This window comes from Vicugna pacos, chromosome 10 (assembly GCF_048564905.1).
Source record: "Vicugna pacos chromosome 10, VicPac4, whole genome shotgun sequence".
NCBI lineage: Eukaryota > Metazoa > Chordata > Mammalia > Artiodactyla > Camelidae > Vicugna > Vicugna pacos.
Window position 1 is genome coordinate 73511113 of NC_132996.1, and position 18496 is coordinate 73529608.

At 60.5% G+C, this 18496-nt stretch overlaps 1 protein-coding gene across 2 annotated transcripts in view; it reads right to left on the reverse strand.

Moving 5' to 3' along the window:
• The window catches only part of KCNQ1 (potassium voltage-gated channel subfamily Q member 1), a 319441-nt gene that overhangs the window by 230323 nt on the left and 70622 nt on the right, over positions 1-18496 (reverse strand). For both annotated transcript variants that reach the window (XM_072970536.1, XM_072970535.1), the window contains exons 3-6: positions 2237-2363; positions 1688-1766; positions 1233-1329; positions 525-665 (exon numbers count right to left, since the gene is read on the reverse strand). In XM_072970536.1, coding sequence (XP_072826637.1) covers positions 525-665; positions 1233-1329; positions 1688-1766; positions 2237-2363 — 444 coding nt within the window. The remainder of the gene's footprint in view (positions 1-524; positions 666-1232; positions 1330-1687; positions 1767-2236; positions 2364-18496) is intronic.

Here is an 18496-nt window from a genome sequence, read left to right on the forward strand (position 1 = left end):
AGCGCTTTCCTTTCTTCCAGGATCTCCCCGCCTGCCGCATGTGTCTTGTTTGCTGTGTAACATCGCATGCTGGGCGCACGGATATTCGAGGGGCTGATGCAGAACCGCACAGACAGGGCACGCCCGGCCCCGCCCTCCCGTGCCTGCACCCAGGCCCCCGCCGGGGTACCGGGTGGCTGGGGACTTGGAGCAGGGAAAGGGCAGCCCGCACAGGTGCCCCCTGCACACTCGCCATTGCCCCTTACAGAAGGCAAGTTCAAAGCTAGAAACATTAAGAACCTCCAGAGGGCGGCTGCGGGGCCCTTCTGGGTGGAGCCTGGTGCGGGCCGCCCGTCCACCAAGCTGGGGCAGCTGCTCTGGCTTCAACGAGAAACCCACACAGAGCTTCGAGCGTGTGGTGGGGGTGGGTGGGGCGTGAGGCACGAGATCTTGAGGAGCCAGAGCCCCGGGGCGCGCAGTGCCCAGACCCGGGGCTGCGGCCGCGCGGCCCCACACGGACAGCCCTGCCCGAGGTCCCGACTCACCACGCCCCACCACAGGGCGTCCGCGTAGCTGCCGAACTCGACTTGGCCCGACGCGTTCACGGCGTCCTTCTCGGCCAGGTACACGAAGTAGGAGGAGAAGATGAGCCCCAGGAAGCCGATGTACAGGGTGGTGATCAGCTCCTGGGAGGCAAGCAGGGGCTGCCGTCAGCCGGGTCGCGCCCGCAGCCCCCCCCGGCCCCTGCGGACACACCTGGCCGGGCACCAGCGGCAGTGCGGGCCTGCCCGGCAGCGCGTCCCCACGCTCCCCAGAGGGCCCACAGCCACTCTGGCAAGCCCTGTGTACAGACACCGGGCTTCGGAACCATCCGTCTTCCCCAGTGCCCGTAAACGGCAATGTCAGGTCTCACGCTCCAGGAGGGAGCTGGCCCCTGGCCAGCACCCTATGCCGCCCGGATGTCCTTCATGCGGGACCTTGATCAGGCGACTGGTTGGGGTGCAGGTTGGCCACCTCCACCTCCACGGGGCTGCCCTCCTCCGGCCCAGTTAGCTCTCTGAGCCTCTTAGACCTTTCCCATCTTGCATTTCTGTCTTTCCATTTGCCTGACAGGCTCCTGTCCCCAGCTTGAAGGAATGTGGGCCTGTCATCTGCCTGGCAGGCTGGGCACACTGGCCCCTTGGTGGGGGGCCGCCCAGCTGGCTTCGACTGAGCCCTGGCCAAGACCCCGCCCTCCCCGCCGGACCTCGCACCTGGCGGTGGATGAAGACCACGGAGCCCAGCAGCCTCCAGGTGCCCCCCTGGCGGTCCACATGCAGCATCCGCAGGATCTGGAGGAAGCGGATGCCCCTGCGGAGGAGAGGCTACTGTGTGCCGCCCGCAGGGCCAGCCCCGCCCCCGCCCCGCAGCCCCTCACTGCCGGGCACCACCCACCCTCCTGGAGCACAGGGGCAGGGCGGGGGCAGCACTCCCAGCCCAGAGCTAAACCTGCAGTTTCTGAATTCCTTCCAGGCCACCTCTGGGCAAAGCCCCAGCATTGCCCCGATTCACAGACGAGCGGACTGAGACCCCTGGACAGCTAGGTCCCAGCCCGAGCCCCAGAAGCAAGTCACGGGCTTGTGCTCAGGCTCGAGCCCCAGCTTGGCGCAGGCCCCGGGCCGCCCCCGCCCAGCACGCTGCCCACGCCGGGAGAGCCTGCGGCGCGTACCTGATGGCCGAGGTGGCAAACACCTGCCCTTTGGAGCCCACACAGAGGACGACCGTGGAGGCCACAACCACGATGAGGTCTGGGGGGAGACAGTGCCATCGTCACCAGCCAGGCCACTGGCACCAGCTGGATGCTGGCAGGCAGGCCAGGTCTGACACAGGGGACATGGAGATACCTCTGGCGGGGAGACCGGGCCCTCCTTCCCGGGCACGTGCAGAGGTCGCCTGGCTACCTCCCTAGCCCTGGCTCCCGGGCCACGGAGGTCTGTGGACACCCAGGTGAGTGTGACCAGAACCCCTGTCTGTGAGCAGCAGGTGTGGGCGCGGAGGCTGGCTCCTGTGTGGGGGACCTTGGTGGTCATCCTGCTGGCCTTGGGGACCTGCCCCATCACAGGTGGAGGAGCTGGGGAGTCTCTCAGCCTCCAGGGGGACTCTGCTTGGCGGTGCTTGTGATGGGGTCCACCCGCCAGATCCCCCTTCCTGGAGACGGTGCCCAGCCCATGCCTGGAAACCTTGAGGTGGAGCTCCCAGCGGGGCAGGCAGGACTCACCAATGATGGAGATGGGCTTCCTGGCAAAGCGCAGCCGGCCCCAGATGCCCACGTACTTGCTGCGGCAGCCTGCAGACCAGAGGCGGACCACATACTCCGTCCCGAAGAACACGACCAGGACGATCTCCTGCAGGGACAGAGGGCATGAGCTCACCTCTCGGCCGGGCCCTGCCGCCCGCTGAGGCCGACAGCATGGAGGAGCAGACGCCGCGCCAGGAGCCTCCGCCGAGACACGTGGCAGGAGCAGGTGGCCTGGGCCCTGGTCTGCTGCATTGCCCACCTGGGCAGGCTGGCCACTCAAGCCCACGTCCACCACTGCATTCAGCATCACTGAAGAAAGATCGGACACTAGGACCAAGCGAGATTTACACCTGGAATGCAAGGACAGTTCGACGCGTGAAAATCAGCCAGTATAATCCATCACACCAACAGGATGAAGGGGGAAAACATCACATGATCTCATGATTACGACGGATGAAGAAAAAGCACCTGACAAACTCAGCACCCTTCCGTGATAAAAACCGAACAAATTAGAAGAGGGAGAGCCCCCCGCGTGATAAAAGCCATAGACGGACACCCCATCGTGAGCAGCACATCCACAGAGAGACGCCGGAAGCTTGTCCCCGAAGATCAGGAAGCAAGACAAGGATGCCCACTCTCCCCGCTGCTGTTCGACGCTGAACTGAGGTCCCAGCCAGAGCAAGTGGGCAAGAAAGAGGCATCAAAGGCTCCCGGACTGGAAGCGGGGAAGCGAGCTTCTCTCTCCTCGCAGACGGCGGCCCTGCACCTGGAAAATCCTGGAGACTCCCTGCGGCGGAAGCTCAGCAAGCAGGAAACAGAGTTGGTCACAAAACTCAGCTGCTTTCCTACGTACAAACCATGAACGGTCTGAAAAGGAAATCACGAAACAATTCCATTTACGCTGGCATCAAAAAGAGTAAGAGAACTTCTGAATTCACTAAGGAGGCAGAAGACTCGAACAATGAAACTGGAAAACTGCTGAAAGAAACGGATGGCGACAAATAAACGGAAACACATCCCACGTTCGGGGGACGGAAGACGACATCGCTGAGACGTCAGCACGACCCACAGTGATCTGTGGATTCAGTGCAACCCCTCTCTAAGTCCTGATGGCACTTTTGCAGAAACAGAGAAATCTCTCTTAAATTCATATGGAATCTCAAGGGACCCTGATAGCCAAGACACAATGCTGTCCATCCATTCAAGGACCACTACTCGGCCTGGTAGAGGAAGTTAGCTCTGAGCCAGGCTACAGCGCAGGTGGACCTGCGGATGCTGCGCTCAGTGAAATCAGCCCGTCAGCCTGCTTCCAGCTGGGGTCCCCCACCCTGTCCTCCCCGGGAGCCCGGCCCCAGCAGGGACTTCTGCTCCCACTGGGTGACGGTGGCGGGCCCTGCTCCCATGCCCGACCTCTGCCCTTCCCCATCAGGGAGTGCACCACAAAGGGGCGGCCAGGCACTGCCCGCTGGCTCCCAAGTATCAACAATTTGGGTGGAACACTTACCCCATCCAGCCTGCGCTCGGGGCAGACTCGGGGGGCGATGGGAGAAAATGTGGGCAGGCCTACTGCTCTCCTTTTGTGAAAAAGTTCTTGGTTTAAAATGTCGAGTCGTTTGGCGTGCAGGGCAGGTGGGAGATGGCGGAGAGTGAGGGAGTGTGGACACTCCAGGCTTCGTGGCCTCACTGGGGGGGGGGTTGCTGGTGCCACCTCTGTCCTCAGCTCTGGGGCGGCAGCCTTGGTTGGAGGGTGGCTGGGCCCACCAGGGCAAGGGCCACATCCATCTGCCCACTGCCTTCTCCCTGGTTGGCCCTGGATGTGGATCTGCTGAGTGAATGAATGAACGAATGAATGATCAGACTGTGCCGTGGCCTTGAGCTCCTGGTACAAAAGCTTCCTCTTGCTCGTGTGTTTCCCAGGATTCTGGCCCAGCCGGTTTTCAGCTGGCGTGATGAGCAGGTGACAGCCAAGGTCCTGGCAGTGAACGGAGGTGGGGCAGAGGGGCCTGCTCCCAGTGTTTGGCCATCATGACAAGGGCCACAGAGCGACCACCCCCGGGTCCCCAAAGCTGAGACTCCAGCGCTGGCATCTTCACAGACCACTGGTGGTCCCGAAGGGATGAACAAAGCCCCTGAAGGGCAGCCCCAGAGCCTCAGCTCAGCTCCGTAAATCCACACACCCTCAGGCGGATCGATCCCCGAGCAGGCTTTTTCTTACTCCGATGCTCATCTTACTACTTAAGTACTTTCTCCAGCCACGTCCTAAGCACATTGGAAGTGGCAGAAGCCTTATGACTGACAGGTCTGTAGCGCGATCTTACAACAGACCTTAAGATAAATAACCGCCACGGATTGCTGTGGACGGCGTGCCCCCCCATCATCCTGGTCTCGCGCTCAGAGCTCCCCTCGCCCTCCTGGGGCTGGCAGGCTGAGGCTGGGGATCCTCCCTCTGCAGGGAGGAGGCGCAGGAATAGTTCTTTAAATGCGATCCCCCAAATCCTATTTGAGTCTGGAGTGCGGCTCGAGGGGCCGCACCGGGTGTTCACCGTGTCTCTGAGCCCCAGGCCTGGCCGGGCTGCACATCGGTGTGGCACTGCTGGCCCTCGGGCGGGACAGAGCCTGGGACAGTGGGAACCAACGTTTGCTCCGAGATCAAATCACCACCGTCAGCCTCCAAGTGCTGGGCGGGATGCACCTGGGGTCAAGGCCAGGACCCCAGTACAGGACTGGGCGTCGTTCACTTGGACGCCTGGGGCTCCCTGTGGCCCAGGCACCCACAGGCCAGGTGTCCTGGTCAGCCTGGCCCATCACCATCTCTTGGAGCCCCCTGTCCACTGACCTGGGTCCCGGGAGGGCCGGACAGGCTGACCTGAAGTTCTGGACCAGCAGGGACTCAGGGATTTTTTCACCAGAGGGGCCTTGGCCACCCTGGACCAGGGGCTGCTGTGGGCTCTTTGAGTGGTGGGGGGGGGTAGGGCCAGCAGGAAGGCTGACCCCTAGGTCACCCCGTGGGGCTACCCCTGACACTCGCCGTCAGAGCAGGCTCACGGAAGGGCAGGGCTGCCTGCTCTCAGCTCTGGGTAACAGGAGGCCAGCCTCAGGGGTCCAGACCCAAAAGGGTGACCCCCACTGCGGGCCACCCTCCACACTCTGGGTCCCCTGCACCAGGCCCCCAGCAAGCCCCAGACGAGAAGGAAGAAGCCTGAAGTCCCCCCGCAGCCTGCCAACTGCTGTCACCCCTCCCGGCCCCTCCCCACTGCTCAAGCCACTGCCCTGGCTCCCTGCTGCCTGCACCGAGGGTCTGGGCTCAGGTCGGCCCACCTGAGAGCCTCCTACGGACCTAGGGCACCCCTTCCCGCCCCCCAGCCCCGGTCCGAGTGCTCTGTGTCTGGGACACTCTCCTTCCTGCTCCTCCCTGCCCCCAGGTCCTCACACCCTTCTCAGTGCACCGCAGGCACCCACTGATAACAGAGCTGGCCCGGAGCCCCCCCTCAGCGAGCTCCACGTGGAGCCTGCATGCCCGGCTGTGTGCACAGGTCAAGGGGGCGGCTGGAGCACAGCCCTGAGCTCTGCCCCGTCCTTGGGTCGGGGATCTCCGCTAAGACCACAGTCAACCAGAGGGACAGAGGGCCCCCTCCCGCCTGGCCACTGTCCCCAAACAAAGCAAGGTCGCCTCCCAGCTGCAGCTGGCCTCATGGACCAGGGGCCTCTGGGCCGGCTGGGCGCTGAAACCAGGGCACAGACCTGAGAATTCACTGCCTGCCAGAAGCAGGCCGGGGCGCAGACACAGGGACGTCCGTCCAGGCTCCGAGCAGCAGTGAGCCCCCCACCCAGGGGCTGAGCCCCTCCTCCGTGAGTTTCAGGTCAGGAGATCCTAGGCTCCCCCAGCGTCTCACAAGCAGGGGGCCTGGGGGTGGCTCTCAGCGGCGTTACTTGTGCAATTTAGAATCCTTTTTTAAAAATAAAGTTCCTAACAAACAACCCAGTTAAAAAATGGGTGGGGAACTTGAAGACGCACTTCTGCAGAGAAGACAGACGCCCAGTCAGTAAGACCCTGAAAAGGTGCTCAGCCTCACTGGTCATCTCGAGACGCAAACCAAACCGCGATGAGAGCCCACCTCACACCCACCACGGGGGGTACCTCCAGAAAAATGAAGTAAGTGATGGTGAGGATGTGGCGGAATCGGAAACCTGTGCACTGCCAGTGGGGATACAAAACGGTGTGCCTGCTGGGGAGGAGAGCACAGCAGCTCCCCCCAAAAGGCTGAAAACAGAAACAGCACGTGACCCGCAGCCCCAGTCCTGGGTACGTTCTCAGAAGAAGTGAGAACAGGGACTCGAGCAGGTATTTGCACACCCAGGTGCACAGCCCTGTTTCCAACAGCCACAACGCGGAAACACCCCGAGGGCGCCCTGAAGGGTGAACAGGAAAGCGAAGTGTGGTTCACCCATAAGTGAATGTTATTCGGCCATGAGGAGGGAGGAGATCCTGACGCATTTACCGCGTGGGTGCGCCTCAGAGACGTGCCGTGCAGTGAAAAGAATGCAGACCCGGAAGGACAAATCCTGTGCGATTCCACTCATGGGAGGTCCCCAGAGAAGTCAGACGTGGAAACAGAAAGTGGGATGTTTCCAGAAGCAGTTTCTGTTTGGAAAGATGGAAAGTTCTGGGGATGGCCCACGTGAATGGTTTCTCAGCAGTGAGAATGCACTTAATGCCTCTGAACTGTGCACTTAAAAATGGCTGAGATGCCAAATTTTATGTCCTATGTGTTCTACCACAGTTTTAATAAAAAGAAAGCCCATTGGTGGTTGCCAGGGGCCGGGGGTGGGGGAGGAACGGGGGGCAACTGCTGACGGGTACGGTGCTTCCTTTAGGGGTGATGGCAAAGCTCCGCAACGAGACTGAAGTGGTGTTTGCACAATGGTATTGATATATTTAACGCCACAGAACTGTGCGCGTGAGAGCGGTGGCCTGTATGCTATGTGTGTCTCCCCGCCACACGGACGCACTGTGTGCCGGGCCCTCGGGGCGGCCTCATCGGGCAGAAAGCGTGGCCAGGAGCTTCGCCTCACAGTCGTCCTTGGGCCCCCGGCTCTTAATCCTCGTGGCCCGTGGTTAGTTCAGTACTAAACCAGCAAACTGAGCGCAGCAACTGACTGCGAGCGTCACGCGGGCGCGGCCACATCCCCACCGTGAGGACAGGATGGGGAGTGGTGCGCAGGAGCTGGGCGGCCACGGGGCACAGCGGGTCGCGCTGGCTGCTGACGGACCCCCGGGACCGTGCTGCCTCAGCTGCTCCCCGTGCAGAGGCCCTGCCTTCAGCAGATGGACGCTGGGACTCCCAAGCTGGACCAAGGCACAAGCGAGGGGCGCCGCCCGCACCCGCCTGTGGCGTTTTGGGGTGACGGCAGATCTGCAAATCCCAAGAGCCAAGATAAAGGTTCAGAAGAGCAGGTGCTTATCTGGGCTGTCTACCCGAGGACACAAAGGGGAGAGGTGCGGATTCCTTGGGCATTTCGTAATCCTAGTGGCACCACCGCTCCCCGGAGAAGGATGAAGGTCCACGAGGCCGTCTTATCTGCCGCCTCACTTTTATCAGCTCATCAACCCTCGTCATCCACTGGGGAGCCTGTCTAAAGCCCACGTGCTCTGAGGCTCAGCGCTGCCGGCGTCACCCGCCTCTGAACGTCCCGCGGAACGCGGCCCCCATGTGACAGATAGCGAGACGGCCTGAAGGTCAAGCTCGCTCATGTCGCCTCTGCTTGTACCCTGACACTTCAGATGAAAGATTTTTCCTTGTTTTTCGCTAAACCGCAAAGGAAGCCTCGCAGATCCTTATCCTCCTCCCGGGGCTCGTGTGTCACTGCTCTGCTATCTTTATGATGGAAAGTTAATTTCAAAGAGGGCTGGAAGAGGAACTGCGGGGACGTGCGTGCCGAGGCCTTCGGGGCCGAGGGGCAGGGGCCGACCAGAAGCAGGAACTGGGGTCAAGGACAACAGGCACTGCGCCCTCCCGGCAGCCCTGTGGACGCCAGAAGAGGCCGGCTCGGGGACAGGGCCTGGGGGCCCCTTGCAGGAGCTCCTGGCCCTCTAAAAGGCGTCCGGGGTGCCCGCGATGTTAGCAGACAGGGGCGGACGGGGGGACCAGACCAACGGCCACCAGGGCCAGGGGCACAGGCAACCAGGGTGAGGGCCTCGCCCTCCTTCCACAAGCCTGGGGGACGTGCGGGCTGCCCTGCCCGGGCCAGGAGGCGTCCCCATGGGAGGCCGTGTCCTCCAGCGGAGTCCGGCCGGCGGGCTCTGGGGCCAGCTGTCCCACCTCCACGTGGGACCCGATAAGCCGTGGAGGGAGCTGGTCTCGGCATCCCCGAGAGGGTCAGCTGGCCGGGGGGCACGGGGCAGGCGCGCAGGCTGCTCAAAGGCCCTTTGTTCAGGGGTCCGCCTGCGGCCAGCTGCTCCCAGCCGCACGCCCGTGGTGAGGGCCGTGGCCTCCTGGTGACATGTGCTGGGCACAGCTGGGCCCCCCGGTGCATGCTCTCTGCCCGTGCAGCACAGCACCGCCCCACCCCGCCCCCTGCAACACCGCCAGAGCTGCCGGGTCCGGGGCGAGGGCAGTGCGGCCCTGCTGAGGGGCCAGGAGGTGGCGAGGCCTGTGCAGGGCCGGGATCTGGCCTGCCAGGACCCCCCAGGGGAACCGACCCGCATTCCCCTCTCCCACCAACTCCCCCTTGGCCGCGGGGAGCCCTCTGCTCGGCTGCACCCCCTGGCCCCACAGCCTCCCTGAATGTGTGGCCTACCACGTTGACGGCAGCCCAGGCGGCCTGAGCGGGTCTGCTCGCTGCTCCAGGTGGCTGCCGGGCTGCCGAGGGGCACCCCAGGCTAGCACAGAGGGACAAGCCAGCCCCCTCAGGGCCCCCACCTAGTGGCAACCCAGGTCGGCCGTTCAACGCCTGGTGCCTGAGCGTCCTTGTCTGCACAACAGGGAGCCAGCAGGACTCCTCCCAGGGCTGGGGAGGCTGAGATGAGAAGAGCACCCTTGGCTGCTGGAATGCCGATGGAAGGCTCTAGAAGTCGGGGTGGTGCTGGGTGACCTCCTGGGGAAGGCGGGAGGGGCAGGTCCCTGCAAGGTGGGGAGGCCTGGAGGCGGGCCCTGCCCAGACTTGCCCTTCTGGGTGACGCCCCGACCCTGTGCGACAGACGCGGAAGCCCCCGCTCCCCACCCGGCCTGAGCCTGTGTCCCCCCATGGGACCCCTGCCCACCTCCTTGGCTGTCTCTCCGAGGCCCTGCCTGCCTTCACTCCAGAAGCCCTGTCCAGCGCTGTGCACAGGCGCCCGCATCGCGCTCAGCGGGCTACATGGAAACACCACGTGGGGGCGCTCCTGCTCCTCCCCACCCCGTGTTCTACACTCGAGCAGCTGCTGGGGCTGGGGGGTGCTGCCGGGGGTGCGTGGCATGTGGGGAGGGTCAGCTCTCCCTGAGCTCCATTTTGTGCCATCACCACCAGCCTCATGGGGGCCACGCTCAAACACGTCACTGCGACCCTCCAGGCTCAGTGGCCAGCTGGGCAGAGCCTAGGACATCCCAGCTCCCAGGGAGGTGCCTTCTCCACACATGGGCTTCCCAGGAAACCCTCTTCCCAGGAGCAAGCAAAGCACAAGGATGTACCTGGGGCAAGCCCTTCCTGCAGCCAGCAGCTCAGGACCCCACCCCAGGAGCCACAGGGGCTCCACCCAGGCCTCCAGCCCCTACCCTCCTCCTCCCCTGTCCGAAGTTCTACAAGTAACTACAGATCCCAATGCCCATCACCCTAGGCACTGCAAATGGATCTGAGCCCCGCGGGCCCCCGTGTGTGGAGGGTGTGCGGTGAGACGAGGGTCTCGGGCACGTGGTGCCAGGCACATTCTCAGGCCCGCTATTGTCAGGGCCAAATCCCTCCCAGGATCGCAGGCTTCCGGGCTCAGCCTTGGAACAAAGGCCACCCGCCCACGGAGGGGAGAAGAGTGGCCCCGCGGCGACTTTAAGTTCACGTGGACTGCCGGTGCCTTCCTGAGGCGGACTAGTTTCACGTGACTCAGGTGGTTTAACGAGGTGTCTCCAGCCTGGGGACCCAGCTCATAGCACCAGACGTGTGCCAGCCATGTGGGGGTGCCAGCACGCTGTCCGCTTACTCCCCACCTGGGGCTCCCGAGGTCAGCAGGCAGAGGGATGGGGGCTCGGCAGCCCCCAGCACCTGGCTGGCGCGGGGGAGGCAGATGCGGCTGGGAAGGGGGCCCACAGGCCGGCCGTCTTCTCCTTGCCCGGCACCAGGCTTGGCAGATTCTGGCGAAGCAAAGCCTGTGCATCGCCCACGCCCCAGGGCGCCTGGTGGAGGGGTGGGCACCCAGGAGGCACTTGGTGAGTATACGTGGGTTACACAAAGTAGAACATACACATTTTGTCGCATTATTATTTGCTTTTCATGAGTGAATTTCAACCCTTCTGGGGAGACGACAAGTGCAGACACAACGAAGCCACTGGCACGTGACGTGGGCAACGGCATGACAGCGACAGACGCGCCCGTCGGTGCTGGGGGTTGGAGTGGGCCCGGGAAGCGCCCTCCTGCACACACGGGGGCTGCTCTCACAACCACACGCGGCTGCACGCTCACTCACGTCTCCTCTCCCTGATGGTCCCCGAGGAGAGTGCGACTTAATCCGCAGGTAGCTAAGCCTCCTCGGTAACCTTGCAACCGTCTGTTTCTAACTGCACTGGGCTTTGATCAGAGGATGTAAACAGCTACATCTCAATTTTTCAAAGTGTGTTAGGTGTTTTTATGGCCACATAAAATGATGGTTTTACAAGTGCTTCACAGGCACGAGGAAACACGGGGTCTCCGTCATCAGGACCCAGGGCTACAGCGCTGGCCGCGAGTCGTGGTCCTGAGGCTCTTCCTCCTGCTGCAGCTGGGCTCCGTGAACGCTGGGTCAGAAGAAGAGGGCGGAAGGACTGTGCCCAGGCCTGTCCACCTCCAGGCTCCTGGAACCAAGCTGTGAGGAAGCCACAGAGCCCTGGGGAGGCCTGGGGAAGCGGGCTTTCCACCATGCGCCCACCGGGTGGGGCCTACAGGCCCAGCTGACTCCAGGCAGAGCAGAGGAAGCCGTCCCCGAGGGGCCCCGCCCATGCTGCACAGGGCGGGCTCCCATGATGGCTGCTCGAAGGAGCCAGATGTGAGGATGCCTGCTACACGTTTGTAGATAATAGGGACAGTGACTTGGCATTACCGCTGGGATCTGAAACGGTCACAACTACGACATGGACCGTCCACATCTTCACTTGTGTTTCATCTGCTAGAATCGTCCTGTTCTGAGAGAGAGGCATTAAACCCTCCCAGAAACACCACGTTCAACACATTTCCCTCGCGCTTCCAATAGCTTTTGCTTCACATATTGTGTTACGCTCTTTGATGCATACAAGTTTCCGTGACGTCTCTCTGGACACGGTGTCTTGACTGGGCCAGTCTCAGTGCTGGCCCTCACACCGTCCATCCTGCTTTTATGTTTCCCTTTTGAGCCCACTTGCTTGGCGTCACTTCGGCCATCCTTTCATTTTCCGACTGTCATAACTACTGTGCTTGGCTGCACCCCTCTGAACAATGTACCTGTAACAGGTGAAGACCCTCCTGGCAGTCTCTGCCTTTTAACAGGGAGGTTCAGACCATTCACGTTTAGTGTAAAACTGGATCCATCTGGCTTCCTCCCTCTTTACTCGCTATTTGCTGTTTCACTTAGTTACTCCTTTCATTCTCCTTGCAGTTGCCAAGGTGGTCACCCATTACCCACTCCCTTCTTATTCATGAATTGGGGAGTTTCATGGAACCCTTCCATTCCATCACCGAGACCCTTCAGTTCTTTAACTAGTAACCAAACCTGCTCAGGGCTAGAAGCAGTTTCCACTGCAACAGTTCCCCTGCGGCTTTCTCCCCAGTGAGGCAGGAGCTGGTGTGTGACTCCATTCCCATCGGTGGCTCCCTTCAGCCCATCAACGGGGGCCAATAAAGCGTCTCTGATGTTGCTTTCACAGACTCCACAAAACCCTGCCCCTTTTGCAAGAACACTGCCTTCGCCTCGACGCCAGCTAGCATCCTGTGGTCAGACACAGATGGCGGGGACAGGCGGGGGCCAGTGTGGCAGGCGAGGTCTCGGGGACAGGGCTGAGGACACGTGGTGGCTCACTGGGGGACGTCTGCGTGCTGTGAGGACTCTGCTCTCCTTCCCTACAGCTGCTCTGGCGGCTGCCTGCTGTGACAAGACATGCGGGGCACCAGGCTTCAGAACCTCAGACCCTGGAAACCGAATAAACCAAGGTTTTTGTTTTTTGCTTCCACATTTCAAGAGGTGAAACTCTGCGCACACCTGCACTTAGGCGTCTGGGAATGTCTTCCTCCTAAGCAGACAAAAATAAGGAAGCCACCCATCCTTCCTTCCTCTGTGTATCCATCCCGGTCCCAGCTCGGGGGATCCCGCCACCAGAAACTGCCGGGCCAGCCTGCCGCTTCCCAGCGCTGGGAACACCAGAGCCGGATCCTTGTCCATCCAGCTGCACCTACCGCGTGCCAGGCCTCCGTGTGCAGCACGTCTGCAATGCCACCTCACAGGCCTGCTGCTGAGAGCAGCCGACATCTCTGGGAGTCACTCAGCACACACCTGCTGAGCATCTGCACCTGCAGCCCGTGCCCAAGGCCACCCTCCGCCCGGGGCCCTGAGGAAGAGCACACAGGGCTGGAGCAGCAGCTCTACCCACAGAGCCACCTTTCTGTCCCCAGGGGCCACCTCTCTCCTGCCCTGGGCCTCACCTTTGTGCTTTCTCCTCTGCCCCTTGGCCCCCTTCTCCCCTCAGTGCCGGCTCGAGTGCCACCTTCACGAGGGTCTGACAGCCCAGCCCCACACCAGCTGTCTCCACCACCCAGTCCTCTCACCGTACTGGGAACCACCGCGCTTCCTGGCTCACGGGACCATCACCACACCCAGCGGAACGTAGGGCCTGAGCACCGGGGCCTCTCCTGTCTTGCTCTGGCTGAGCCCCTGGCACGGCACCAAACCCAGGACCCGGCTTGGGCGGTTGGTACAACCGGCGGAAACAGTCACCGAGGGCCGCCCACCTCTCACAGCAGAACAGGCGGCAGATCGGAATGACCCCAACGTCCCTTGCTCAGCCAGCTTGCCCAGCTCAGGCACTGTTCGGGGTTGACACAGTGTCCCCCACACCCAAATTCATGTGTTGGAGTCCTGACCTGCCAGAATGTGATCTTATTTGGAAATAAGGTCACTGCAAGGGTGAAGAGTTAAGATAAGGTCACTAGGGGGGCCCCCTCCAGTATGACTGGTGTCTTATAAACAGGGGACATAGGACACAGACACGCATAGGAGAATGTCACGTGCACGTGAACCAGAGATCGGGGAGAGGCTTCCATAGCCAAGAAATGTCGCTGGTCGACAAGGAGCCACCAGGAGCTGGGGGAGAGGCCCGGCCAGATGCTCCCTCTCAGCCTGAGACACCAGCCCCGCCCAACCCACACCTTGATCACGGGCTCCCAGCTTGAGGAGGGAGCAGTGGTGCCCGGGGCTCTGGCTCATCACCATGGTCAAGCCAAGGTTGGACAAGGGTCCTTGGGGACGTCCAAGCTGTAGGCCCCGAAGCTCTGTCCTCCTGGGAAGGGGACCTGCGCTGCGGGAGACCGCACAGTGCTGGAGGCGGCACTCGGGCTGACGCCCAGGCCCCGCCGGGGAAAGGTGGGCGTGGGGCAGGGCCGGCGGGCGCCGAGCTGTGGGCAGGCGGGTCCCGCGCCCTGGGCCCCGCCGCGTGGCCGCAACCCCATGCCACCGCCGGGCAGCCAGCTCACACCCCGTCCTCCCCGGCCGGCTCCGCGGGGGCCACCTTCGGCTGGACGCCGGCTGGAGCCCCACGCGGAGGGCTGCCAACTCCGAGAGGGGGGAAAGAGGCAGGTGGGCAGCATTTTCATCTGCTGAAGCCCCAGCTTCTAAAAGCATCTGTAAGAATTTACCTGGAACCAGACGTTTACCAAACCGAAGGCACCTCGGGGAGGAAGATGCTTCCGAATTAACCGGTCCACGTGCTGAGAAGGCGCGTCGTCTGCAGAGGGCGCCCCGGCGTGTGCAGCGGGGCCGCGCGCGAGCACGTGTGTGTGAGCGTGTGTGCACGAGCACATGCACGCGCGTGCGGGGGCTCCTTGTGCAGTGCACACGTGCGGCGTGCGCGGGCCCCGCGCCTCTGTATCCTGACCGCTGCGGACCCGCTCCGATGCTGCATGTTCAGAGATTTTAATGACAGGCGTGAATTTAAACAGTTTTTTTTTCCCCTTTCAGGAATGTTTTAAGGGATTGAGAGGAAATTGTGCACGGATTTTGCTGTTTTAAGAGCTAATATGTGAGCAGCTTCAGAGGACGTATGTTGTTTTAGGGCTGAAGTTTACAGAGTAAAAGTGTGAGACAAAAGCAGACTCGCCGTGGCCTTGCAGGGCCCGCTACTTGAGTTTCATTCCTCAGAGAGGGGCAGCCTTCCCGGGAGCGAAATCGGAAGGAAAGGCCGAAAGCCTGATCCTCGGCTCCCCACGTGCGGCCGCCCCCGACTGTGCCCTGTCACCTGGCCGCCGAGGAGCCGGCAGCTGTGGGGGCTGGGAGGGAGCGTGGAGCAGCTCTGGGGCCAAAGGCCACCAGCCTGTGTCCCCTCTCAGGGCACCGCGTAGGTCCCCTGCCTCCGGACAGCTGCATAGCCCGCTGCCCATAAGCCACCCGGGGGTGACATCCATCGCGAGCTGGTCTGGTCTCCAGTCTGGGCTGGGGCACTGGCTCCCTGGGGACAAACACCTTCACAGACATGAGCTACGGAATGTCACTTGAGAAGATGTAGGTAATGTGAGTAGTCCTGGATCTATGAAAGTCACTGAATTTCTAACGAAAAAGCTTTCCCACAAAGAAGACTCCAGGCCCCGATGGAGTCGCATGTCCGATCAAACCCTCTCAGAGAAATACAGCAATTACGCGCCAACTCTTCCTAAACTGAAAGCAGAGACACTCGCCAACCCCGTTCTATAAGGCTGGCCTTACCTGAGGCCAAAAGCAACGAGGCTACAAGCCAGCCACAGACACCTCCCCCGGGGCACAGAGGCAAACACCTACACAACAGTTTAGCAAGTCAAATCCAGCGGCACACTCTTTCAAAACGCATCGTGACCAGATGGGCTTTATGTTGAGAATTCGGCTGGTTGCATTTGAAAACCAGTCCGTGTAGTTCACCATGTTAATGCAAGTCAGAAAGAAAGCACATAGAATTATCTCAATAGATGCAGAAAAAGCATCTGACAAAATCCAACAACCACGGCCAACATCCACCCTTATTCCCAGCGTACGAGGATGCGAAGGAGCTTCCTCGGCTGCTGAAGAGCATGTGCGAAGCACCGGGGCCAGCGCCGTGCTGACGGCGAGACCACGAGTGCCCCTCACGTCAGGGACGAGGCATGGACGGCCGCTCTCTCCTCGCCATGGAGTCTTGCTGTGGAGGTCCCAGCCAGGGTATCAGGCAAGAACAAGAAATAAAAAGAACAGGACTGAAAAGGAAAAAATAAAACTGACTTTCTATGGGACAATGTGATCATCTCTATAGGAAAGTCTAAAGAGTCAACCAGAAAAAAAAAAAAGGTTCCAGAACTAATAATGTTAGCAAAGCCACAGGATACAAAGTCCACAGACTAGCAAACAATGATCCGGAAGTGAACTTGGGAAAACGATGCCATCTCAGTAGCTTCAAAGACAAGAGATACTCAGTAACAAATCACACAAATTATGTGCGAGATTTGTGCCCTGAAAACTAGAAAACATTAATGAGCGATACTTAAAATCACCTAAATAAGTACAGAGACACATCATGTTCACGGTCAGAAAACAGCGTCATGTGTTGGACGCCCGAATTCATCTGTTTAACACGGTGCTAATCAAAATCCCAGCAGGACTTCTGGGGAGAAATTAACAAGCTGATTCTAAGATTTACATGGAAATGCAAAGGACTAGAATTGCCAACATACTTTTGAAAATGAACAAAACTGAGGGATTAACACAGCCTGATTTCAAGGCTTACTATAAAGCCACATTAATCAAGACAGTGTGGTAGTGGCAGGACAGATTAGAAAGTCTAGAAACAGACCACGCAGATGGTCAGCTGACTTTCATCAAAGGTGTCAAACTAATTTGATGCAAAAAAGGTGCGGGAACAATTGGACAACCACGTGCAAGAAAGGTTTAACCTCCATCCAGACCTGTCACCGTCGGTAAAATTACACTCGAAATGGATCACAGATCTAAACAGAAAACGTAAAGCTACAAGATTTCTACAGGAAACAGCGGAGAAGACTCTCTGTAACCTTGGACTAGGCAAATAGTTCTTAGAACACAAAAGACGTGAACCTTGGGGGAAAAACCCGAAAAGCTGGACTTCATCAAAATTAAAACCTCTGTTCATCTGAAAGATGCTGCTAAGAAAAAACAAAGGGAAGCCACAGACTGGGGGAAAACTTGCAAAACACAGATCTGGTCATTGAAATCTAATGCCTAGACTCGTACCTGGAACACACACAACAGCCCTTGCAACTCACTACTGCGGCCCGTGACCCAGTTACGCGGATGGGCAAACCCTGAAGACACTTGGTCAAAAGGCAGACGTGGGAACAGCAAATGAGCACAGCAGAGGTGCCCGGCGGCACTGGGCACCAGGGAAATGCAGCCGAAGCCACGGGACGGGGCCGCGCACGCACTGCAGTGGTGAGGACGCTCGGCCGGGCGGCGCGCATGCCGAGGTCGCAGGTCAGCAGGCGCGGCCAGACACAGAGGGAAGGAAGGCGCGGCGGAGCAAACTGCGGAAAACAGCTTGCCGTTTCTTAGAAAGGTCAGCGTGCCTGCGGCACGTCATCCAGGATCAAGCTCCCAGAGGCTTCCCCGAGAGCGATGGAGACAGAACGACCAGGCAGAGAACCTGACGGCAGCAGTCAGGCAGCTTTAATCATCAGCCGAAAACTGGAAACAGCTCCAACGTCCGTCAGCCTGCGGACAGATAAACAAACCGTGGTACGTTGTATCCTTTCCAATTAGAAGGAAGCAAATTACTGAACACAGGCCACAACATGGATGAGGCGCAAGTGTGTTGTGCTCAGTGAAAGAAGCCAGACACAAAGGCTACAGAATGCAGGATGCCTTTCCCATGACGTCCTGGAAAAGGCAGGACTGTGGGGACAGGAAACGTCCGTGATTACCAGGTGCTGGGGGTGCGGGGGCGGGTGGGCCGCCAAGGGCACAAAGGGGCTGCCGGGGGTGGTGGGAACGCTCTGCGTCTCTGCCGGGGGACGACCCACAACCGTCCACATCTGCCAGGGCGCAGGGATCTCTGCACCAAAGGAGGGCGAATCTCACCGCCCGAAGTCCAGACTGAAAATGAGAAGAAATCAGAAAAATCACGGACCCAACCCAAGAGATGAATAAGTAAATGGGTTATTTGGAAAAAAAAAAAAAAAGAAGACCAGTTCACACGGTAAAAGAGATGCTCTAAATCACAGCTCTGCTTTGGGGGGTTTCCATAAATCCACTCTAAGTGAGGAACGGCCCCCATCTGTCCAGAGCCGACGCCTGACCTCACAGGTCTACTGAGCTCGGCCCGGCCTCCCCTGCCCCCGCTGACCACAGCCCCGAGCCTCCAGGTGCAAAACGCCCCCCAGCACAGGGACTTGTGCCACTGGCCCCCTGCTCGCCTCCCCAGGAGGGCTCGCCCCACTGCCCGTGGCCACTGCCCTCCTCGCTGTCCCCGCACGGCTCACTGACCACCTCGCTGCCCGGCTCCCTCTCTCACGGAGAGGCCCCTGTGGGTAGCTCTCTCCGCCCTGCTTCACACCCAGGCCCCAGGCCGAGCACACAGGGCATGCTCAGGAAATAGGTGCCGATGAAGCCGGAAGCCCAGATGACGTCCAGACCGCACTCCTGGGACCCCAACCTCATTTGCAACCCAGCCCTGCACTGAGCCCAGTGTCCCCCGTCGCCCATCCCAAGACTGAGGGGGCCCTTGAAGGCTCCTTCCAGAAGCTCCTGACCTGGCCCCCACCCAGAGTGCCCTCGGGCCGTGGCCCATCTGCCTTCGGAGGACCCAGGCTCATGTGTTGGCTGGGTCGCCACGTGGGAAGTGTGCCCCAGGCCCTGGTTAG